We start from the raw sequence: 26389 nt of genomic DNA on the forward strand, positions 1-26389 counted from the left end.
TTCTTGTGCTATAATATTAATTATGAATCAGATGTTTCCTTTGTCTCCTCAGACTCATTTATGTCATTGGTTGACTCACTGATCAACCCACTGTGTTTAAAAGTATTTTCTGATGATGTGCTGGCCACAAGAATGAGAAATGCCAACCTTACATTCAAGATCCTGCGTTATTACTAAGAATATAGTTGGCACAGTGGTGATTCTGAGGGAAAGGGTAGAAAAAGCATCCTTGGAGAGAGAGAGAAGGAGAAGTGAAGGCAGAAAGGCACTTTGCCCTGTGGTTGTCCCCAGCTTAACTTGAGAAAGTCATTTGTCTGAGGCAGGGACACTATTGCTGTGATGAATCAACAGAACTGAAAAGCAAGTTGTGGAGGCCTGGGTTAGAGTCAAGACATGTAGGTGCCTGGCTGCCCAGACCCAAGATAATCACACAGAAACTATATTAGTTAACCCATTTCCATTTCTGTATTTTACCATGAGGCTTGTGGTTTACTGGTAAGTTTCCCAGGCATCTGTCTCCTTCAGCAGCTATATGGCACCTCCTGATTCCACCTTTTCTCCTGTTTCTGCTTTGAATTCCTTCCTTGCTCTATTCTGCACTGCAATAGGTCCAAAAGAGCTTCTTTATTAACCAATAGTAATAAAATATATTCACAGCATACAGAGGAAAATCCCACATCAAAGACAGGAACTCAAACAGGCCAGAAAACTGGAGGCAGGAGCTGATGCAGAGGCCATGGGGGAGCTGCTTACTGGCTTGCTCAACCTGCTTTCTTATAGGACCCAGGGCCACCAGCCCGGGGATGACACCTCCCACAATGGGCGGGGCCCTCCCCCATTGATCACTAATTAGGAAAAAGCCCTACTGCTGGATCTCATTTCCTCTGCTGAGGTTCCCTCCTTTCAATTGACTCCCGCTTGTGTCAAGTTGATATAAAACTATCCAGCCCATCATCCTTGTGAGTTGACTGTGCTGGGTGCTGGCCTAGAAGAAGGTTACTAGACAATGCTGGATGCTTGCCTAGAAGGAGGTATCGCTAGGACATAAAATGTTAGCACTTGTGGATACAGATGTCAGGTGGGGTAAAACGGAGGACTGGCAGCGAAGAGAGCAAGCACCTAGAGTAAAGGAGAATTCTCAGGCTATGACAACCAACAGCTTGACTGTATCCCAGGGAAGGCAAGGTTTCCTATGATTCCTGCACTGATGGCTGGGAACTCGGAGATGTTAAACAGAAAACTAAAAAGAAACGAGAAATCAACAATATTCGTTTTCCACTTGAGGCAAACTACTCCTAAACACAGACATGCACGTGTGATTGAACGCACATGGCAGAAGTTACCACTGAAGCACACGGAGCACAGGACACTGTGGGGTGGTGGGATCCGTGTGTCTTTGTCACAAGCGCACAAGACTCTGCCGTAGATGTACAGCTGACAGATTCATAAAGGCAGAGCCACAAGTGTACAACTTAAGGGACAACCCATTTTGTGGAGCTGCGGGAACACGTGTCATTTGGAAAAGTCGCTGCCATATCCGTGGAAACCTTGTAAAGCCATGATTCTTCCCTTCGAAATGGGATTCATTCCCAGAACACCTCAGCAGTGTAACCTCTGCAGGGCAATGGAATGACCTCGCTCCATTCCTCCACACTGTGAGACCTGGGCGCCATAACACTCATTCTTTGTTCTAACAGTCAAATTTACATAGAATTAATCCATCAAAATTACCTGCTAACAGACCACATAGAAATTTCTGTAGAAAACAGCCACCGAGCAGGAAGGCAGCATTCCTCACCTTTGCTAACAAACAAATCTGGGTGTCCCCAAAGCTGGTTGCCACAAAAGAGATTGGATGAGGAGAATGGGTACCTAGGATTCAGGGATGCTTAGTAACTTTGTCTAATAACGGTTTGGGACATGAGGTATTTCCCCTTGAATGGCTGGCTCTTTCCTGGGTGGTGTTACCTGTTCCAGAGTACTGCTTTGTCAGCTTCTACCTGCCCTCTTTGTGGTTTCGAGATGCATATTATCATTGTCCTTGCCTATGGAGTTTTCCAGCTATCTCTGTGAAAACTAGAAACCTCGTGGAGATCAGCCCTTACTCTTACTCTCCTCTTTGTCGCTACTTCTACTTCTTCCCCTTATTCTCCTTCTTTCTTCTTCTTCTTCCTCCTCCTCCTCCTTCTCCTCCTCCTCCTCCTCCTTGTTCTTCTACTTTTTCTCTGTGCCCCTTCACTTCACTTTTTCCCCCACATGAAACGTAAAGACCATGCAGAGGTAATGTACTTGAGTTAATTGTTTACCCTCAGATCCTCACCTGCCATAGACTTCCTATTCTGAGCCCTGAGGGGGTACTGAGGCGGGTACTCAAGGCTCCTGATATTTCTTGTTGTCTTCACTGCACATGTGGACTCTGGTCTGATACCCGCAACCTCTCCCCACCCCCGTGGGCCACCCTGGAACTCCACTCCTCTTCAGAACCCATTCTTTGTTTTTGCTTCATTCTTATTCTGATTTGCTCAATATGTAAATACATCTTGTTGGAGACGTAATTTTGTTAAATCCTTGAAAATTTAGTTCCAAGTTGTTCTTTTTGCTAAAACTCTGTCATACGGACGTGAATATTTTCCACACAGGGATTTTCCTCACAGTCTAGGGCTTTGTGTTTTCGTGGCCCGAGAGCTAAGTTTTCCATGGAAGTATTTGACAAAGATATATTGTGCCTATCGGTGCCTAATGAAGCGCTAACCACAGTAAATGGTGAGTGACGTTTTAATCAATTCAGCCCCGTCAGTGCCCACCAAGGGCATGGTGAAGTGTAATTTTTTAATCTTCCACTTTTCAACGACTGAGAAGGCCAGGATGAAAAGATTGCATCAGTTATATATAAGAAATTTTCTTAGAAGGTATAATAAAAGTAAGTTGATTTTTTTTATTTTTTTAGTCTTTTATTTTTTTAGACAGCAGAAGTAGGTCCGTTTTGCAAGTAGATACATTTCTTCAGAGAAAAGTGGGATAAATTTATGGCCACCTTGGTGCACAAAGTAGCCCCAGCTTTGATTAGATAATGGTGCATTTCATTATCAGCTAAAGCAAATTACCTGCTAGGTGAGTTAATGAGGAAGCTTGGTGAGTTAGTGTTGAATTTAGACTGTGTTTCACACTTAACCTGATTCAATTTACTAGTCCATTGTTTCGTTGTTGTTTTTTTAGCACAGCTCTAATACATGCCCCAAACTGCTTTGAAAACAATCATGAAGATCATTGTAGATTCCTGCTGCAGGGTCTGACTTGGAGACAAGCCACCTCAGCATCACTTAGGAACTTGTTAGAAATTCAGATTCTCAGCCTCAGCCCTCACCCAGAAAGCTAGAACCCAGGTTCTGATTGCATCCCAGGACCAGCATACACATTAGGTGGAGAAGCTACTCCCATGCCGCTTTTGGGATTTCTGGTCCCGACGTAATGTTGAAAGGCAGAAAGGCAAAACAATCAAGTTGCATTGAGTTTGGGCTCTGTTGAGCTGCTTGCATTTCTTCTTGATTTGTAATACTCTTCCGAAAGGTTTGAAGCTGCAGATCATTCTAGAAAGCTGTGACTATGTGTTTAGACTACATTGGAGGCCTCCTATAGCTTGCAGTTGGAGAAGCCTGCGTGCAGAGGTGCAGCTTCTCCCTGCAGCTCAGTGGGTCCCTGAGGTCTCTGTGCAGAGCATGCCCAGGCTACTGGGTCAGGATCCTCCTGGACACACACAACAGGTGCCACAGCCACGTGTGATGTAGGAGGTTCTTCTGTCTATGTGTTGCTTTCATTGGTTGAATAGAGAAACTTCCTTGGCCTGATAGGGCAGCACTTAGGTAGGTGGAGTAGACAGAACCTAATGCTGGGAAGAAGGACATAGAGAGAGCCGCCATGGAGCTGCCAAGTCAGATATGCTGAATATTTCCCAGTAAGCCATGACCTCGTGGTGACATAGAGATTATTAGAAATGGGTTGAATCAAGATGTGAGAGTTAGCCAATAGGAGGCTAGAGCTAGTGGCCAAGTGGTGTTTTAATTAATACAGTTTCTGTATGATTATTTCAGTGTAAGCTAGCAGGGCAGCTGGGACGACAAGCAGTCCGCTAATGTGAGACTGAAACTCTGACTTCTCCTTTACAGAGCTCCCACATTGGAAATACCAAGATTTTGCTAATAGATAAAAGTAGACCTTTAATCCCAGCACTCAGGAGGCAGAGGCAGGCGGATCTATGTGAATTCGAGACCAGCCTGGTCTACAGAGCTAGTTCCAGGACAGGCTCCAAAACCACAGAGAAACCCTGTCTCGAAAAACCAAAAAAATAAATAAATAAATAAAAGGTAGAAACAAAATATTTAACTTTTTCAATTCTGAACTAGACCATACTATACAATAGTAGAGTTTTTCTGCATTGTTCACTGAGATTGAACCAAATACTCGATTTGAAATCCAGTGAAGGGAAACACTGTTTTAGTTTTTTAACTGTTTGGGATAATACCAAAATTAGATTAATGTAAACTAGAGAAATAATAATGAATAATACTATATGTTACTTTTCTTTTAGAGACAACCATTTATATTATGCTTGGGATAAAATATGCTTGGTGACAGATGTAATATTAGGTCCTCATACCTATTTTTTTTCCTATGTTTTGCGACAGGGTCTCATTGTGTAGCCTAGACTGGACTTGAACCCATTATCCTCCTGCATCAGCCTTTCAAAGTGCTGTGAGTGTAGGCTAATGTCACCACACTCTAACATCAGGTCTGATCAGGATTTTAATAAACAGATATTTCAGGATGCATATCAGTAGGTGGTTTCGGTAACCTCACCCCATTCCCTCCAGTTTTAGAATTTGGTTATATACTCAACCACAAGGGTCAAGAGAGAGGAAGATGCTCAGGGACAGAAAACGGCATTTCCAATATGGCTGTGAGCCCCTCGGGTGACAGTTGCAGTCTAATAAGCAACAGTTTTCTAAACTCAAAGCTTAAACATAGGAGTTAAGAGAAACGGAAGAATATGACAGAGGTCGGTGTGGTGTGGGCTCCTCCAGGAGAATCACAAGTGTCTAAGAGTTAGAGATACCATTTGGTAGCTTTCAGTTACATCTCAATAGGTTGCTAAGAAGCTCCCCACCCCTGTATCCCTGCCCCCCCCCGTCATCCTTCTCATTCTGATGGGATTAGACTGGGGTAGGGCACTCTGGATTGGATTGTAATCTGATAAAATAAAACCAGGAGCTTTTGGGATTGCACAAGGGGTTGCTCGTGAAATTTCTACAGAATTGCAGGGTTCTACCTGGGAAACCTAAGCAGTTGTTCACTGTGCTGGAATGCTTACTTGCTTCTAACCAGAAGGGTCTTTCCCTTCTCGTGTCCCCATACTCTCCTGTCTTCCTCTCCTGCTTCTCTGTGAGATGATGCAGCCAAGGGGAGGGTTCTCTAGAACGTCTGCCTGTTATTTGGACTTTTAACTTCCCTAACTGAGAGGTAAATAATATCTCTTTTTAAATAGAGCTAGTCTGCTCTGTGTATGTCATGATAGTAACAACAGCAAAAGGGCTGTATATGCCTCCAGTCTCCATTATTTAGTACAAGGAGAAAAAAAAAACTTAAGATATAATGTAAAAACAGTGGATTCCCCCTTTATCAGCATACAGTGATGTAGGCATAGTAGAGACAGATAGAAAAAATAACTCTCCTGGAACCGTAGATCCCAGCATCTGTGCATTTACATATAAAATTCAATTTAGTAGACTGGATTTCTTAGCATTTATGTTATAAAATAAATGGTAATGCTTTCAAGAAATTCTTGAAAGAGGTTCTCCCCACCTCTTCTAAACAGAACACAAAAGCTCTGTGATAAGGGCTCGTGGAGAGAAGTTTTCTTTCACTCCCAACCAACTCCCGAGCCCTCCATTTGGAGAAGAAATCTTTGGAGAACTGGTTTTGAAGTACCCACCCCCCCCATTCATGTTTTCTGTGTGGCTCAGGTGTTAGTATTTTACCGATCTTTAACCGAGGGAAGTCAACCGCCCATGCACAATGACAGAGAGAGGTATAGTCCCAGAGACCTCTCAGCTAACATGGTTGACAGGTTAATGACAGTATAGTGGATTACCGAAAAACACTCAGTGTGCATATCAATTTTTCTTGCCGCAGAATTAGGTGTGTGAAATAATACACATGTGGATTAGGTAGATTTTACTGTTACACACATCTATTTCAGAGCATCATGTAACATAGTGTATATATATATATATATATATGTGTGTGTGTGTGTGTGTGTGTGTGTGTGTGTATTATATATAGTATAAACAATTTAACATGATATATCTTATATAACATCTTATATAACTATATATGTAATTATATATACACTTTAGTATGCCAATAAAAGTTAATAATTCTGAGAAAAAATTAAATGGTTCTTCTCTCAGAGACCACATGAAAATCCACAGTAGGCAGGAGTCGGCCCATGGGCCTTTCCATTATTTTGCACAACCCCCACTCCTCCCCCACCCCCCACCCGGCATCCAGGGAAGGAGGCCACACTATCCGCACCATCCTCACTGCAATCGCTCTAGAACTGGGAAGAGCGGGGTGACTTAGCAACTAGAGAGTGTAACGGGTCTACCATTACAATGAAAGCTACGTCATTTCTTTCTTTTTAAATTTTAATTTACTTGTTTATTTTGTTTTTATTCAAGGGATGCTTTTGCCTGCGTGATTGTCTGTGCGGCCTATGTGATACAATACCTGTGGAGACGGGAGGAGGGCGTCAGGTCCTCTGGAACTGGAGTTGACAGTTTTGCTCTGTCATTTGAGTGCTGGGAACAGAACCCCGATTCCTCTAACACCTAGAACCCTGGAAAAGCAGCCAGTGCTCTTAAGGGCTGGGCTGAGTTGCTTCAGCCCCTCTGTGATTTCATCATCAGCACCAGCTGAGTGCCCTTGGTTCTATCCAGCTGTCTGTCCAGCTGTTCAGGTTCTTTCTCTCAGAGTAGTATAGAAGTGGGGAGGGTTTCTAGCTGCGGAGTGAAGCAAACCTGTCATAGGAAGAAAGGTGACCTCTGACCTTTTCTACTCCTCCTTCCTCTTTTCCACTCTTAGCTCTCTCAAGTTTCCCCGCTTGCTAGAAGCTGTTTCCTCTGCCTGGAATCGCCCATGCCCAGCCATGTGGTTCCCTTATCCCATAATCCAACAAGCTGAAATCTCCAGCCCTTCTAGCCTCCAGGTCTCTAGCTCCCAAAGCCTTCTTCCCCGAGTGGAGTATGCTCTCGGATTCCGCTCTACATCTTACTATGGAGCTGTGTAACATATGCTAGAGGGAAATCGCCGTATTTATGCATAGGGAAATGTGATATCATTTTATGAAAATTGTCAGTGAACCTTAAATTTTATTTGACCTTTACCTATGAGGAGTAAAGAAGAAAAATATTATTCCCTGAACTATAGTAGAAAATTATATCACATGCTAGAGAGAAGTACAGATCATCTTTTTATTCTCTTAATTCAAAGAGACATTACTGGGTCAGGGTAAAACACTTACTTAAAATGTGCAGGTCTCTGTGTTTGCATCCCCTACACCAAACTGGATGAGGGAAGAAAAAGTATTGGCCTCAGATACAGCACAGAGATAGGCCCATTTGCCTGATAGGAGCCAGGCATGACTTTGAGTCTAGCATTACTGAAAACCAATAAACAATGAAAGAAGAGAAGCAAAGGGAAATGACTTTTTAGTGACATCTTAAGATATGAATTCACTATAGATTCCCCAGCCAAACTGCAGAAAGAGATAGAGTACTTTTTCTGTGGCATTAGTGACCAATACTGATTATTCCCACACTGTCGATTACATTTTAGCATTTAAAATTATCTAGCTTTTTTGACTAAGTTTATTTGAACTCATTTTTATACTTTATTTTTGTGCCTAACTTTGCATTCCTTCTTCACAATGAATACTACGAAATTATAGCTATCCAGGCCTGAAAGGGTATTTGTCATTGCTTATTATATCAAAGAACTATCAATTATGTTTTGAGTCCTATATTAAATTTTTATAGAAGATTTTGTTTTTAGTTAGTATATGTGTGGGTGAGGGAGTACATATACAAGTGAGCATAGTACCTGTGGGAGCCAGAGCCTCGGGTCTCCCTAGACACAGCTGTGAGCCCAACAATGTGGGCACTGGTACCAAAGACACGTCCTTTAAAAGAACATATATTCTCTTAACTGCCAAGGCCCCAGCCCCCAGTGATTTTGGCTAGTGGTGTTGACTAGAATCCACTATTGTGCATGTTAACTCAAAAGAAAAAAAAAAGCATCAGTGTACTGGTAACCTAAGTTAAATTTGTAAAGCTTGAGTTTCAAAAATTTGAAAGCTATGTCTGCCTGCCTGGCTGTATCAAGTTACGTTACCAGCCGAGCAAGGCTAAAGTCGGCTTTCAGTCAACTGAATCATATGAGACCTTTTAACTGGGCCTTCGTCACCAGACCATGTTCTTTCTTTATAGCTACGTGTACTCACGTGCTCTATGCCCATGTGTGCAGGAGCAGGGGCTGGCTCACCCACATGTGGAGACTGGAGGGTGACATCAGGTGGAACAGAGTCTCCCACATAACCTCGAGCTAGGCTGGTGACAACAAGCCCCAGGTCCTCCTGTCTGCCTCAGCCCCAACAGTGCTAGGATTGCAGGAAGGCATGGTCATGTCCAGGTTTGGATGTGTATGCTGGGGATTTGAACTCGGGTCCTCATGCATGCAGAGTAAGTACAGTGAGACATTGTCCCGTGCACAATATCATTTCTTAAGTGTAGTGCATAAGGAGATGAATTCATTCTCAGCAAACGGTTCGATGCGGTCGGCTTACTCTGTCTGTTGGAGGGGCACACAACTGACGGGGCAGAGAAAGAGAAGAGCACACAGAATGGTTCCTTCATGGGAAGTCAAAGGACTTTTATTGCTGTTTGGCAGTTCCAGTAAAAAGGAATCAGCATTTAATAATACTGATACACTGTATCATTCTATTTTTTGTGTTCTATAAGGTCACTAAGTATAATTTTGTAATTCTATTGTGTAATCCTATATTTCATTTTCTTTTGCATTATAAGTTCTATATCACCACTAGCCAAAATCCCTGGGGGCTGGAGATTAGCCTTGGCAGTTAAGAGAATATATGTTCTTCCAGAGGACGTGTCTTTGGTACCAGTGCCCACACTGTTTTGCTCACAGCTGCGTCTAGGGAGCCCCGAGGCCTCTGGCTCCCACAGGTACTATGCTCACTTGTATATGTACTCCCTCACCCACAAATATACTAACTAAAAACAAAATCTTCTTTAAAAACTTAATATAGAACTCGAAACATAATGTACCTTTCAGTGCCTTTGAGGAATATGATGTCATAGGAAACATCCATTAGGAACAATAGTCAAAATCCCTTAGCAAGCTAAGCAGTTAAAAGCCTACAGAGTAACTATCATTTTGTTCCAACTTAACAGAACTGTAGTGTAGGTTTATCTTCTAAATATCATATTTTGGAGATGACGTAAACTAATAAATGCAGCTGTAAAAGAAATTCTGTGGGCAGCGTTACCCTTACCTCCCCAGCCTACCAGGCAGCTCAGCTCTGCTGGGGCTCCTCGGAGTCAGAGTTACAGGGTGTGGGGGCAGTGTGAAAGAAGGCAGGGAAGAGAGAGTTTATTCTTACGTACAAACAGGAAGGTGTGGGTATTCCAAATCCACAATGTAGACAGTGGAAACTCAGGTCAGTATTCTTGGAAAGAATTCTCGACAGAAAAAAACATCTAGAAAACCACCGGTACTAGCATTTTAAGTAGATGTAATCAGGCGTCTGAGCTCCATCTGTCAAGAATGATATGAAACTAATTCTCATTCTAATTCTCATTCCCCAAGTGAAATTGTGTTTATGATGTAACGCGGGACTTTGTGCAGACGTTTCGCCAGCACACACCCTGGTGTGTGTTTAAGTTGAAGTGATGTGGGACGCATTGCAGGAAAGGAATTTCTACTAGTGTATGATTGTAATGCAGAACGGTGTTGGTCACAACTGCGGTGACAAGTGGAGCAGCTGCACAGAAGTGGGTCGCTCGCCTGTCTTTTACCCCGAGGGATTCTGACCTAAGTGAAAGAGCCAATGCTTTCCTTCCCTAGATCAAAGTAAATACAGCATTTGAAGAGATGACGTGGTATGGTTAGTCAGGAAACCTAAATGCATTCAAGAGGGAAACAGGAAAAAAAATGATAATGAATGATTATGAATTAAGAGCTGTCTATATACTCTGGTCTCCTGCAGGCAGGAACCAGATCAGGTCAGAGGTCTTCATGTGCAAGAATGAGAGCTCTATGTTAGTTCTTTGCCATTAGCATGACTTCTCTGGTTTATTCCAGTTTCCCGCCGTCCTATTCTAAATGAGTTGTTCTTCCAAATCTCAGCACAGGCATTTGACTGGCTGTTTGCCTGTACCGTGCTGTGAGCATGGCAGGCAGTTCAGGTAGGTGGCCAGGCTGAGCTCACTGGATGATGAGTGCATTGAGAAAGGGTATGCCTAGTGTAAGCTCATGCTGGGGGACTGTCTTGTCTGCTAGGAAGTCCAGGGAAGGCTTCCTGGAGGAGATGACATTGCCCCAGGATTGAAGAGGCTGAATTGTTTTTGGAGCTCTTGAGTAAGTAGGTAAAGAGATGGTGCTGTAGGGTCAGGCCATGTCAGCATTTCTGTTTGGCCAGCGGCGAGCCTGACTCAGCAGCCCTGTGCGTAGATGCCTTGAGCCATCTCAGTAGCTCATGCCTGGGCAGAATCTTTGGGGTTTGTGGTAAGAGCGTTTGTGGTTTTTAAAAGTTGCCCTGATGATGCTGATTCAGAGTTCCCCGAGCAGCTGAAAGTACAGCCCATTACGAGCTGTGAAATATATAGCTAGAAGGGAGCTGGAAAGGGTGTTCTGAGGCTCCCCTGTGTCAAGCCAAGGACGTTCTCACTGTGACCTACAGGTGTAAAGGGACCACTGAAACCTGCTTCTTGATTGGTTTCCATCATACTCAGAGCCAGGATAGCTGCGTATGTTTTGGGCCCTTTCCCAAAGGAAAAGTGGGGTGCAGAGTGTGGGTCTACGTGGGTCTCAGCTGGGGTTGATCATTGAGAGTGTTCTTGATTCATTGCCTCTTCCCTGGGGTGGGGTTTAATCTCTGATCTGGACTTGTAAGCAGAATTGTTGAAGTTTTTGTAATGATTCCTTTCTCTTCAGGGGAGTCGGCTGCATCTTTGTTGAGATGATCCAGGGAGTCGCCGCTTTTCCGGGAATGAAAGACATTCAGGATCAACTTGAACGAATATTTCTGGTAAGTTTTGCGCAAAGTGCTTCTCGGAAAAAATGTGTCTCTAATTAGTTACTTGATGACTTAATGATCTGCCGGAAATATTTTAAAACATTCTTGTCACATTTGCTATTGCCTTTAAGAAGAAAGGAAGTGTGCCTTTAAATTATCATATGTGAATAAAATGATAGAACTGTAAGAATGAGTGAGATAAGAGGAGTATAGAATGATGGGCTGTAATTAATATGCAGGCATAATGGTCTCAAATAAATTATGTAGAGATCCACAGACTTCCAAAAAGATGGAGCTCATCTCGGCCCTTCCCTCCATGCCTGCGCCTGCACAGTAGGCTTCGATTGCGAACTGTTTGTAATGTTGAATATGGCGAATGGGAGGTGGGAGGGCACAGTGACCATGCAGAGAAACAGCCAGGTCTTTAAGACTGTTCTCAGGTATGAGAAGTCACATGGTGGCAGATGAGAGAAACGGCACACCACACTGTCATCTTCCTCAAACCATAGCTCCTCTCTAACTATGAAACCAAAAGGCAGGACGTTCTACAAAATTCCCTACGCACACTCTTCAAACCGTGTCATTGTCATCAAAAACAAGGGACGTCTGACAAACTGTCATGATCTGGGGGACACTGAGAGCACGTGACAGCCCCGAGGAAAGTAGTGGCAAGGATGAATCCCTGGATCAGCAGAACACAGTGGGAAAACCAGAGGAATGTACATGAAGTGGGGGCTTAGCTAACGTCCATGCATAAATGTGCGCTTTGATTTGTTGCAAATGTATGGGTAAAACTTGAACAAGAGAAGCTACGTGAGCGTATTCAAGAGCCCTTACTAATATTTTTGCAATCTTTATATAATTTTGAGTTTTTTGTAAAACTGAAGGCAAATCTGTTATATTAAGGCAGCTTGTCTGTGTCTATCCCGCTCTGTCTTGTTTTGTCTTGGTGTCTTTGGACAAGGCCTTCCTCACTTTCTGGAATTGTTCCCTCATAGATGAAAGAGGTATGTGAACAGAATGCTTCTCAAAGGTCGCTTTGAGGAATCATCGACGTAGGAATAGAAAGTGCTTCTTAAGTCCTGCCATATAGTAAGCATGGGCTGTGTTAATTATACCATTCTCATGGTGAGTAGTTTCATTCGGTGGAATTTCTATGTTAGGCAGTAGTCATAAATATACTATTTTAAACCCAGAATACTATGTGGACAAATTAAAGGTTTTGTTAAAAGTATTTAAACTAAACACATTGCTATAGCACACACTCCCATAACTCTCTTTCCTTATGAAACTCCCTGTGACAACGCCGAGGTGGGTTTTTAGTGTAGACCGTGTCAGGTGATGGACTGTCACTCACTGTGGAGATGGAGTTCTCCCCTCGGTATTAGAAGGACAGGAGGATACTGTCCATGGATTGAGACTCTGCCACCCCTCTGTCTCCCTCACTGTCAGCTGTGGAATGATGGGAAAGGGGACTGGAAACAAAGGGACTGTATCACATGGGATTCCGTCTCGCAGCATCCCCTCTTCTAGTCGCTCTGTGATGACAAACAGAAGAATAGGAGGTCTTTCTTCAAGAGCCGAAGGGCTGAATTTTCTCTTTCTCCTGGAGGTTATCTTTATCTCGTTCTTTCAATTTTATTAGACGTTCTTTCTACAGTGCTGAAGTGGACTCTCATGACTATAAAATAATGCATTTTTATAAAGGAAAACCCCCATAATGTCCAAAACATGAAACCTGAAGTGTCGCCGTCCGTGACTCCATGCTCCCACCCTCACAAAACCGCGTTTCATGTTTATATGTACGCGTCATTGAATTCTTTATATATGCTTTACAATTTGATCATGTCCTGTCCGCCATCTTGTAGCTCCCATTTTCATCTCATAATATGTAAGAAACACTTTTCACTGGGGAAAACTTGGAAGGGTCATCATTTTTACTGACAGAATGTCTCACTGGATGGATGAGACAATGTATCTGATCTATTGTTTTTGAAAAGCTACTAGAAGCTACATTGTATCCCTACTAACACTAATTATTAGAATTGAAAAAATTCTTAATATAATACATTTGTTGAGTATTCTTATATGTCCATTACTTCATCTAAGCACACAAAGCTCCTCACCCACTTGTACTCAAAATCTCTTGTGTTTTTTTTTTCCTTTGAACTATGTTGGGTCTGTAGATTATTTGAGAAACAAATAATATAATATTGAGCTACTCCTTAAATAAATTATTCTTATAATGAGTCATAATATGTGAATAATTTAATTTTCTTAATTTTTTGGATTTCTGTTATGTTTAAGAGTGATCTGCTTGCATGTATGTCTATGCACCGAATGCTTTCATGGTGTCCACAGAGGTCACAAGAGAGTGTTGGATTCCTTGGTACAGAGTTCTGGACAGGTGTAAGCTGCTATGCAGGCGCTAGGAATCTATCCTGAGTCCTCTAGAAGAAGAGGTATTTTAACTACCTATCAGTTTAGTTGTTGTTACTGTTTTGGGTTTCCTGCAGTCTAGCATAGCCTCAAACTCTTTATGTAGATTAGGGTGACCTTGACTTTCCTGTTCTATCTCTCAACTGCTCAGGTGGCAGATGTGGGCCACCATGCCTAGCTTTATGCAGCACTGGGGTTGATCCCAGGACTTTGTGTATATTGATAATTATTCTACCAACTGAGTTATGCATTCAATTCCACATGTGTAACCCTTATAAACATATTTTTGTTTTCTTTTTTCTATAATCTTCAAATTCATTATTTTAAACAGTTTATCCATAAGGATTCTTTTCCTTTTATTCCTTTTGCCTGTTTCTAAATATGATGTGTGCATCCATGTTCACATGTGTGGAGGTGGCTGAGTGTGCATGTCTATATATGAGAATAAGTGTGGAGGGTCAGATTTGATATTGGGATCTTTCTGGATTTCTGTTCCATCTTATTCCTTTGATGCAGGTTGTCATAATTCAAACCAGAACTTACCCTAAGGCTAGTCCTGCTGGGAAACTTGTTCTGGGGATGCCCTGACTCCATTATCTGAGACTGGAGTTATAAGCACACCAGTGGGAATGCCTGATGCCTAGGTGGATTCCAGGGACCCAAACTTCAATAGTTCCTGTAGCAACTGTTTTAACCCCTGAGCCATTTTTCCACAAACCTTTCTACATAGTCTGTGACTATATGAAACAACTGCAAAAATCATTTTAATGAGGTATTTTTATATTTTATCTATAACATTCTAAATCATGTCTAAATATTTAACCTTCAGATTTAATACCCAACTATAGTCATTATATAACTCAGTTACATTCTGAGACTAATTTCTAGTTACATTCTAGACATTTCTAGTTAACTTTTAATTCTGAATCCTATCAAACAATAATTATATAACCTTTCCAAATTTTACACTTAGTATTTTGCTAAAATAATTACTTTCCTATACTTAAGATGAGAAAGTTAGGTGTATCACCTTTTTAAAGTGAGCATTTGGGAAGCAGAAGCAAAAGGGTCAGGATTTCAAAGCCAGCCGTGGCAATTTAGCAAGTTCAAGGCCACTCACTCTGCTACCCGAGACCCGATCTCAAGAAACTATTAAATAAATAAATGACAAAGCATAAAAGGGACTAGTTTCTTCTTGTATATTATTTCAGGATGAGGTAAAAAAAAACATCTTGAATGGTGATATAAATGAATTTTATGATAAAGCAATAAAACTAAAAAGCTGAGTTTCACAACAATAAATTCTTACTGGAAATGTTTGTCTAATGCAAATAATTCACATCAGGGAATATTTGTCGGATCTCTTTCTGTATGGATATTTAGCTCCTATTTCTTAATTTTATGGCAATGCTTTTCTAATTTTATGGGTATCCAGAGACATTTGAGCCTTGGCTAGGCTTTTAATAAGCCAGGAAAATAAATCATTACAAATTTCCCATGGGATTATCGATGTAGCAAGTCATGATTGGTTCTTCTTAGAGCACAGAGACCTGTGAATACAGATAACATCATGACTACTGGCAATAATGGTTTCATTTCCCATATGCACTTGAGGGACATAACACCCTTTAAGATGAAATATCCTTTGATCGTTAGGAGCTGAAGATCATCTGTGGAAGATTGCTGATTCAGAATTAAATGATCATACATTTTGCCTAGAAGAATCAGACAAAAATCAAACTAAGAAATCTAGGAACTTTGGACGTCAAATGTTATAATCTTAAATATTTTATAATCTCCCCTGGATTGTCGATGTTTGTCAGTGGGGCTGTATAACATGCTCAGAAGCCACTCTTAGGACTCTGTGATCTCTGGATAAGGACATTGAAGAAACTCAATAAGGGAAAGATTGCTTTTCCTCTGTGACCTTTTATATCTGGCCTAAACCAGAAAGGCTGTTAATTGGGGATTAAATCCCCTTTACCAGGCATCTACTTGAAACTGCGAAACCTCTTTTCTAAAGTGGCGGTTGGATACCTGGGCTCTGGTAAAGCATTGCCGAGGAGACAATCCACTTTGAAAGTCATGAAACATGGCGTTATTTGGTTTATTTGGCATCTTAATTTTAGATTAAGCCATATGTTTTCCTGTAAATTGTATATACAAAGGTGGCTGATAACCTTGAAGCATAAAATTAATACTCAAAATAGTCAATATAATTAGCTTGCACATACCGAGTCTTTATTAAAAAATATTCAAGGCAGCAAAGATGAGCCAGCTAACGCCTTTCTATTTTTCTTTCTTTGTATTTCACTGACTTGGTGGGAGAAAGCTGGTTACATTTTAAACAAATCCAATTAGTTCAGTTCCAGAGCATCATAACCACATTGTTATACAAAGTGAGCTGGCGTTGCTGCAATCTGCAGCCCCACATGAAATCGTCTTCCTTGGGTTCCTGATGTCCATATGCAAGACACAGAGGTGTCAGAGTTTTTGCAAAGCCTGTTTACCCCACGTGAGGCTGCATGTGAATAGGGAGCGAGTTCTCCAAGGAGCAGCTGCCTCTGCTGATAGACGGACAGAGTGATTGGTTCTCATTTCGTCAGCATTGCCTATTTTAAAACACAACACGGTGTGTTCTCGTCACCTCTTGTTAGCTGCAGAGCAAAAACACACGATACGTTCATTTAGGTGGGCGAGCAAAATTAGATCTAATAAAATACAAGTTTGGATTCTGAGCACGTTGTTCTGGCTTGGAAAAAGAAGCCCACATGGCCGAACCCTGGGAATATGTGCCTTTCTCTTCCAGACAGCTGAGCAAATGGCAGCGGGTGCATGCACAGCTGTCAGAAACTTTGGCAGGTGCTGCTGGGTTTATGCGGCTCGTGGCCCAAAGCCCAGCAGTGGTGACAGAGAGGGCACATGGTTCTGTTCTACAGGCCTGTTCTTTTTCTCCTGTCTTTGAATGCTGATGACCCTGAGACTCACTCATCTCTTCCTGCTAGGTCTCCTAGCCTGCAGTTGTTAAACTACTTGAAATCATTTGATTAAAATATTCCTCTTCATTTGTATACGTGCCATTCAGGATGTGTGTGTGTGTGTGCGCGCGCACATGCCACAGTGCACATATGGAGAGCTTTTTGGAGCCAGTTCGCTCTGCTGTGTATGACCATCATGCTTGGTGTTAAATTAATTTACCTCTTGTTGACCAAAATTTTAATTCTACAGATGTATGGTATTGCAAGATTAGGCCTCAGGCATGTAGATGCTTAAAGAAGACATTTCTCGGAGAGGTTTTACTGAGCATTGAAGGAAGAACAGGGCCGAAGATAGACATGTGGAGATACACAGGAGGTCATGGCTTAGCTCTAGGGTAGGGTCAGTAGGAGTGGACCTTGTGTGTGTACACAGCAGGCTGTTCAGGACTGGTGCTGGGTGAGACTTCATTCCCACAAGAGAAGGCGATCAATAAGCAAATAAACAGACACTGTATTTCTATTGCTGCTGTGAGAGGCACTGGCTTTCTTACCACGTTCAGGTGCTATCTCTGACGGTGGTACTTATTGGTTGAAGGTAGTGGGCAGAAGGCATAAAGATACTAGGAATGTGAGTACTTCAGGCTGAAGGAACAGCTCATGACCACAACATTAAAGTGAAAGTCCCCAAGACCACGTCTGTTAAGTGAAAGCCATTCTTCTTCATATTCCAAGTGATTCTGCACACTCTTACCGCTTGACCTCCTTTAAAAGAGCATTTCTCCCCTTGGGATGTTTGCTGTGTGTGCATCACTCGGGTCTGATATAGCTTACTATCAAATATGAAACCTAATCAACAAAGAGCCTTTACAAAGACGAAATTATGAGAAGGTTGGCCATAATGGCCTCCAAGTAGTTCACCATGAGAGTTGGCGTGGAAAGGAGGCAGTGAGAAATGTTTCTGTTTGGGAGAACAGGTGATAGCTCAGAGAAGAGAGAAGATGCCCAGAGCAGCAAGCCTGTGCTCACTGTTGAATGGCAGCGCTGGAAGGTGAAGGGTTTCTCTTCTGCCTCCTGTGTCGTGTCAGCACTAGAGCTGGAGGGGCAGAGGGGCTTCTTTTATGCCTCTTGTATGCAGAAAGGTTAATGATGCCGCTGAAAGAAAAAGGCCCTGTTTGTAGCCTTGGAGCCAGTACTTCTATGATGATAGACTGGCAAAGCCAAGTTACAGGGGATTATGTGAGTGGGCTGTGAAAGTTGAAAAACAATGAATATAGCCATCTCCAAGACACGGATCAGTATAGAGGGTTGATGTTACCCTATAGGTACGTTTTCATCAATATTTATATGTTTTATGATACATCATAAATGTATCTTTTTCCTTTTATTGAAAATGGATTTTTTCCTCATATAATATATGCTGATTACGGTTTCCCCTCCTCTAGTCCTCCCAGTTCCAGCCACCACTCCTCCCATCCAGATCCACTCTCTTTCTGTCTCTCATTAGAAAAAGAAACAGGCTTCTAAGGGACAATAATAAAATGAAAATTAATTCATTGTGATAGGGTAATACAAACAAAGAGAAGGAAAAGAGACCAAGAGAAGGAACAAGAAAGAGACCCACTCATTCACACACTCGGGATCCCATAAAAACGCTGGAAGCCATAGTATATACACAAAGTACTTGTATGGTAAAAATAAGATTTTTATATATACGCACATATATACATATATATGCACATATATGCATAATAAGACAAAATTAAAAATAAGAAAGGGATAGTCCCGACATGATGTTCTGAGACAGGGAACCTTCAAAGATGCTCTTGGGTTCTTTTTCTACTGGTCATACTGGTCATTTACTGCTGGGCCTGCAGCTACCCTTAAGTGTAGTTTGTTACCCCAGTGAGACTCCCTGGGAGGAAGCTAAATTTTGTCAATGGTTTTAATTGGAGATTGCTCTTGGGTTAGGGATGGGGGCCTGTGTTCACTTCTATGTTCAGCTCTTGTACCCCATCTGTTGCAGCCCCATGCAGGCACTGGGAATGCTGCCTCAATCGCTTTAAGTTCATATGTGTTTTGATCTTGTTGGTTTTGAAAGTCTTGTTTTCTTGGTGTTCTTCATCCCTCCTGGCCTTTTACACTCTTTTTGTCTCCTCTTCCATGGAGTTCCATGAGCACTTTTGGGAAATAATTTCATGGAGACATCCTGCGTAGGGCTGGGTCTCACCCTCTGCATAATGTCTGGCCCTGGCTCTCTGCATTTGTTGCCATCTGCTGTAGGAAGGAGCTTCTCTGGTGATGGCTGAGCAAGGCACTGATGTGCTTCCATGGGTGGAGTGCCGTCATAAATACTTTTCAATGATGTAGGTTAGGGTATTTTTAAATGACACTGAAGATTGAGGAAGGCATAGTTAATAGATTGTAGCTTTGCAGAAAGCCAGAGAGGGTGAGGAGAGGAGGTGGTGCCTTGAAAGGAAGACGAGAGACTTGAGTAATACTGTAGAGAACAATGAAAGATTCAGGAGAACAATCGCAGGTTCTGTACATGAAAGGGGAGTAGGGTCAGCATAGCCACGGGGGAGACAATGGCAGGGTGGCTAATACTCTCTCACTGTAGGGACAGTAACAGGTGATAATTTGCGACTGTTACTTGACCAGGAGAGGAAACAGTTGCTGACCACTTTTTGAGGACTTTTGTTGACTTGAGACATTGTTATAAAAACAGTAATGGTTTCAATTCTAATTTCTAAATTTATAACTGTTTACTTTCTTATTAATATGGTCATTTTTATAATTGTTATAGCTCCCTTGCCTGTCTGTAGTTCCTGGCTATGGTTAGTAGTATTTACTAATGATTATTTTCAGTTTAAACTAATATAGTTCCATTTTATATTACATATAATTATAATAGATAGTAAACATATTAATATAAAATAATAAATTTTTACCATTTTGCCAATAAAGACATGTATTGTTCATATAAAGCTTCCTCACTATTCCAATAATGTTTCGTCATGCAGCCAACCCACAACTATGGGTTTTAATTACTATTAAAATAATTTCATAAATGCATCTTTCCTGTTTCAGAGTAAGTAACTCATTAAGGGCTTGCCTGGGAAGTTCTGGGATTTGATTAGAAGTCACGGCTAGTGCTGGACTGAGCAGAGGTTGGAGCAGGCAGACTGGCTAAACACTTCTGTCCCTCTTTGTAGAGTCTTGGTTATCCCAAAGGTTCTCTGCCTGGACTAGCTTGGGCTTCCTCACACACAGTGGTTGGGTTCTAAGAGCAGGTATCCCAAGAGTAGCAAATGAAGCTACTGGGTCTCTCTTAACTGAGCCTCAAAAGTCACAGAGTAGCTCTCTTTTAGCCAAAGCAATCATATATATCCTTCCCAAAGTCCAGAAGAGATGCAGACTCTAATTCTATGAGGGAGGAATATCAGGGAGGAATATCAAATATAATCAGACTACTTTTTAGAACTGCTACTCTGGCTGTCTCAATTTTCATCAAATAATGTGAGGCTGACACACCACTTTGTCGGGAGACATATTCTGCCATATTCTTTCATACATTTGATGAGACATATTCTTTCTCTTCTGACTCCTATTTTTATTTCCATATTTTTCCCCAAAGGTCATTGTAGCCCTCGCTGTGCTGTTTGCCATGATAATGTGCAGGTGTGAACTTTCACCTCATTTCTCTCGGACCATTGGGTACTTCCTTGGCTTGCCCTCCTTCCTTCCCCTTTACACTAGCAAGTTCATGGATGTGTCCGACTGAAAAACTGGTTAAAAATGACTGTAGTGTAACAGATCTGAGACAAGTGGGGAAATTACACTTTGTAAATTCTCAGGACGTTAATGGATTGTCACATAAATCAAATTCTGCCTTTTTTGAAGCCTTTCTGTCATTTGTAAGTATATATCTTCCTTCCTTAGAACAGAACTTCTCTTATTGTGTAGACAGCATCTGAGGTGTTTCTCCTTGTTGGATACAGTGAGTTCTTCCTAACAATTAGAACATGGGGATGTGTAGCATTTCTCAGTTTAAGCCACAAAAAGGTCGTTAAGTCCGAAGCTGGATAAACGGCTCGGCAGTTTGGAGCATCCACGTGGTGGCTCACAGACATCCTAACTCCAGTTCCTCTGACTTCCACCTACACCCAGCATGCATCTGGTTCACGTGTATGTAGGTAGGATATTCATACACATACGATTATGCCAATTTAAAAAAGTAACCTTTTTTTTAACAAAACAGGTTGTGACTTTTCCTCCGATGCTGTTCTGTACCCAGTATCGTGCACACGAGGAAATGCAGAGCTGGATCAGCTTGTCCCGGCACCATGACTGATGATCTCTGGCAGGCATTTCTTGATTAATAATGTGTTTCCCACACTGATTTTGTAACTCCCCTTCTCTTACTCCCCAGGAAAGCTTACCCTTCAAAGTGAGTCAGTCTTGGCTATTAATCTTTTTGTGAAGAACAGCTTCACTTGAAAGGGGACCTTCAATCATCACCAGCCCCGACCCCTGCAAGGAAACAAATCTTCCTCCAAATATTTTCCCCTCACTTCATCTCTCAAGTCTCTATTAAGTCTCTTGAGGAAAGTCTGTGGCTGTTTGATTAAAATTCGTCTTATAAAATAATCTACCCAAGTCATTGGAGCATTGCCTTGGCGAGCAATTTCTAAGTCGAGCTAACAGTCATCCAGCCTTGGAAGTGGTTCATCCTCCATCTCTCTTGTCTTCAGACAGGGATCGGCATAGATTCCCCAGGCTGTGTCGATACCATGGCGATTTGTAGTCTTCCCAAACTCCCTTTGTTTGTAAGCTTGCACATACTAGAAAAGTGTTAAGAAGTGTACGCCGTAAATGTGCCATTTAGTATTTTTTTCTCTTAGTACAATAAGTGATCTAAACAAAGGTTTTATGGATTTTTTAAATGACTATATGCATACAATGCGTCCAGGTTCTCGGGCTTTGCTCGGGAATCCATTGTCTCCGGGACAAGAACAGATGCCAGGATTCCGCTTTAGCAGTCATGTTTGCAAGAACCAGCTGAGAGGCTGTATTGGTTACTGTCCTGCTGCTGTTACAGAGTGGGATGACTAAAAGCAACTTATACAAAAGAGATTTTATTTTGGCTTATGGTTCTAAAGGGAGTATCTACAATAGCCAGAAGGAGCAGGTAGGTGACTGACTGATTATACTTGATCAGTGCACATGGAACAGAGTGGGGAGGGTCTGGGGTGATGGAGAAGTTGGTCCAAGAATGAGGCTATAAACCTTCAAAGCCCATCCCAGATATAGCCTTCCTCCAGCAAGGCTCTACCTCCTAAAGTTTCATAACTTCCCCAAACAGTGACACCAACTGGGACCAAGTCTTCAAACATAGGAGTCCATTGGAGGAGGGCCATTCCTCATTCGCACCATCACAGGGACACTTCCTGTGCTAGCCAGCCTTTGTGCTTAATGCTTACATATTTGTCTAAACATAATTCATCATTCTACTAGCAATGGCCCCAGTGCCTTGGTGGAGTTCTCTGAATCCCCAGCTGGAAGTTCCCTCTCCTTTTTCTTTTTTTCTTTTTGGTTTTTTGAGACAGGGTTTCTCTGTGGTTTTGGAGCCTGTCCTGGAACTAGCTCTTGTAGACCAGGCTGGTCTCGAACTCACAGAGATCCGCCTGCCTCTGACTCCCAAGTGCTGGGATTAAAGGCGTGCACCACCACCGCCCAGCTCCCTCTCCTTTTTCACCTCTAGTTCCTGCATCAACCTGTCTACTACCTCCCTACCTCCCTTCAATTTCCACTTTATACAGCATTCATTACTGCTGTCTTTATTCAGCTGTCGAGGTATAAGGCTCAGTTGGAGGCATGGAAGGGAGAGGGGACTTCGTGCATTGCAAGCCCTGGTGTACACCGTGACACTGCCTCCTTCGCAACTCATAATGCATAGATGCATGGAGTGGTCCTTGCAATGTCTTGAACTTATTTTTCAGTCTTTTGATTTTTCGGTGACACTCTATGGCCTCACTACGTAAGATTTAACTGTGTAGCCCATCCTTTGCCTCAAACTCACGGTTATCCTCCTGCCTAATCTCTGGAGTAGTGGAATTACGAATGTGAGCTAACATGCTCAGCTTCTTTGCTCATCTTGAAACACATACTTAGGAGAATTACGTGGGAATGACTTTAGAAAGCCCATAAAAATTTGAAGATACTTTCTTTCTGATTTAAAAAATAGATGTGTTTTTGTTTTCCTCCCTTTCACCATTCGGAGTTCTTGGTTCTAATAGCATCCAATCCCAAAAAAGATAACATTTATCATTCAGATCCAGAGTTCCTCTCACTGAAGTTCAGTTGAACAGATAACTATCAATTCACTCTAAGCAAAATCCAGTATTAACAATGTTTTGTGTTTGCTGGGTGGAAAGCAAGCAACTGTAGGCATCGAGGAACCCATTTTGAAGAACAATGTTAGACTCGTTTCTTATTTCCTTACACTTATGGCAAAATGAGAATAGTGCTCACACCTCATACAGAATAGTGACGTCTGCACACCTGACCTTGTGTACTTCTGACGTTAGAGCCAGTTCCTTTATCACTTGGGGCTGTGATGTGCTCAGAAGTAACAATTTCTCTTTTTAAAAGCTTTTACGGAGTTTCCATTAAATTTTCTTTTGAAGACGGTATTACTCTGAGGGAATGAAGAAGTTACAATTAGGGGGACACTAAATAGGACTATATATTATTTACAAATTTTCTTTCTTATAGTAAAACTTCATTCTAGAGCTAAATAATCGGGAAGTGAATTGAATAACCAATCTCCAAATTCCAGTCTTCCTGCTCTTCCGCAGTGCTGAACTGGATACAGTTGTTAGCGGCACTAGCTTAGGAAATTACGGCCCCTCCCTAGCACATATCTAAGCACATGCAAGACAGTATGATTTCTTTCCAAATCCTAAGTTTAGTTCTTGCAGTAATTTTAAAAATAATATTCATGGGGACTCTCTATACCTTCCATTCAGTTTTCTCTTTTGAATGCAAATCGAGGGGCATTGAGAGGGGGCTGGCTCTAGGCCCACGACCTGAGTTTGGTCTCCTAGACCCATGCCGGGGAGGGAAAATGTGCTTCCGTCACACGTGCCTTCCTTGGCATGTTCGTGCCCCCTCCCTTTGGTACACACTAAATAAATCAATACGATATTAATAATAATTATAATTTAATATACTAATAATCAGCAAACCTATTCACTGTGCCTTGGGACATGCTTGGGATGGGAGGATATTACTGATGATAATTCGAATTTAGTGGTTAATTTGGTTTGAAGTGGTCGAAACGGGAACATTCGTTTATTTGCCCAGACCTGTATCATCCTTGCTTTCAACAGAGGAAGAGATGCTCAACCCCGTAATCTTTTACAGAAAGCTCAGTGCCATTAATAGAAAATAATGTCTTGCCTTTGAGTTTTAAGATCAGGATGATCAATCTTTGCAAACATGAGTAGTTTGTGACCCTTATTGAGTTGTCATTGTCACTAATAAAATATTGTGTCCTGGCCATTGCTTTTGCATTTATTTCTTGTTGTTTCCTCATGAGACAGGATCTCAGGTATAGCAGGCCGGCCTCAAACTGAACTTCTGATCCTCCTGCCTCCATATTCCAAATACTGAGACTGCAGCTCACTTTTATTTTGCATTTGAAGACTAACGAGTGAGCCCCACTGTTGTGGAATATTAATTAATTTAAGATGTGTTACACTCGTTTATGGTGTGAAATATTTGTTTAATGATGCAAAGACTTGTTACACTTGTTTGATCAAATAAAATTAACCTAGGGTCAGGAGGCTCCATCAGCAACTAGCTGACAGGAAGTGGTAGGGAGGAACCACATGTAGCTAGGGTTCTTAAGTGGGGGTGGAGCAGAAGGACAAGCTGTTCTTTGGGGAGACTCCAGCTAGGAGAGAAGGTTTGCTAACTGCTACTCAGCCTCTCGAAGTGAGCAGGATTTCTCTTCTACCTTTGAATCCTGAGTCTTGAATCTAGAGATCTGGGCAAAGCCAGACAGAGCCAGTGCCTGAGGGAACAGAACCCTGCCTGATTAGGGTGAACTGCTACAGGGAGCTGTGGGGTTGCAGTTGCTAATTTCCAGGACAGCAGTTGCCTAAGGGCAGCTACCAAATTTAATGGAAAACATTAAACCACTCAAATCACTTGGCTTTCCCTACAGTGTATTTTGTTGACTTCTGGTATCCAAAGTAGTCATTCTGCTCATGAAAATGCTATTTAACAAAGAAAGGAAACCTGGAGGGCTGACGGGAGGGGGGTGTTTCAATAAGTCAATTTGCTCAGAAAATTAGCAAGCGGAATAAAGTTCGAGAACTGCTTTTGACTAACTTGTTAGGCCCACAGCTCAAAATCTGAGTTTGACAAGTCCAGAGAATCCAGTCAAGGATTTGTGTTGCAAGTTCAGAGGCTGGCATCCAAATCCAAGGGTTGTCCTCTGCCTCCGTGTCAGCATCTTCCCATCTCTTCTCGTGTGGTCCTCCCAAGAAGCAGCTACATTGTGTTTCTCTGTGCTCTGCTCACTCCTCTGTTGTTTCCACTGCTGTCGGCCGGGGTTTGTGCTCACGGCACTGAGATGACATCCAGGAAAGCTTTGGAGAGGTGAGAGGACTGAGATTCGTAAGTGCCAGTCATCCTTTAAGATGCCGCTACCGTGACAGAATTGTTTATGCCTTCCGCATTACCTGACTGATGCCGTGGCGGTATTCCTGAGCTTTGAGACAGCCTGTGGCCATCCTTAGGACATGTTTTAGGAAGAACGAAAAGAAAAGAAATTTGTCCAAGAGGGTCTTTCTCCAACAGTTGTTGGTGTTTTCCTGTCCAAGTCTCCCGCTTTGCCATCCTAACAGACCCAGCCAGGCCTCTGCAGCAGGCCAATTCAGAGATGAGTGATGGTGGAAAGCAGAGCGAGGAGAGTTAGCCAATGTGGTTCGCCCTGGGAAGCGGAGAAGAGGAGGCAATGAAGCAGCCACAATTTGCACTTCCAGGTGTCCATGTGAGCTTGAGTTAAAGAGGAGAGAGAATTGGGGCGGAACAGAGATGAACGCTACGCTTAGCCGCCCTGATCATGGTGTGGGCTGGTTGATGACGGCCTCTCTCTGGCTCTGCAAAGTGCCCCCCAGAAGTCAGCGCTGGCATCTCATGCTCCCCAGAAGTCAGTCCTGGCATATCTGTTTCTCATGACTTGATTGCCTCTACTCTACAGCGCAGCCTTATGGTGATGACTCACTGCCCGCAGGCTCCTGTTGCTTGGGGACAGTTTGAGTCCCACGTTAGAAACATGTTTATTCATCAGCCTGTTGTTTCTGGAGTTGAAGGTGACTCCGGAGGAGCCAGGCTGTGGTGTACACCATCAATCCCAGCGCTCACTCTGGTGGCAGAGGCGGCAGAATCTCTGTGTGTTCCAGGCCAGCCTGGTCTACACAGCAAGCTCCACCCCGCCAGAGAAGCTTAGTGAGACCCTGTCTTTAAAAAATGAAATAATTGAAGGGACGTGGAGCCAGAGAGAGAGATAAAATAGTGTCAGCTTGATAAGGAA

The 26389-nt window shown here is 42.4% G+C and overlaps 1 protein-coding gene across 8 annotated transcripts in view; it reads left to right on the forward strand.

Moving 5' to 3' along the window:
* Window positions 1-26389, forward strand: part of Cdk14 (cyclin dependent kinase 14) — a 591789-nt gene that overhangs the window by 392256 nt on the left and 173144 nt on the right. For all 8 annotated transcript variants that reach the window (XM_075956305.1, XM_075956306.1, XM_075956307.1 and 5 more), the window contains one exon: window positions 11287-11380. In XM_075956305.1, the coding sequence (XP_075812420.1) occupies window positions 11287-11380 (94 nt within the window). The remainder of the gene's footprint in view (window positions 1-11286; window positions 11381-26389) is intronic.

Source organism: Microtus pennsylvanicus, chromosome 22, assembly GCF_037038515.1.
Source record: "Microtus pennsylvanicus isolate mMicPen1 chromosome 22, mMicPen1.hap1, whole genome shotgun sequence".
NCBI classification, from domain to species: Eukaryota; Metazoa; Chordata; class Mammalia; order Rodentia; family Cricetidae; genus Microtus; species Microtus pennsylvanicus.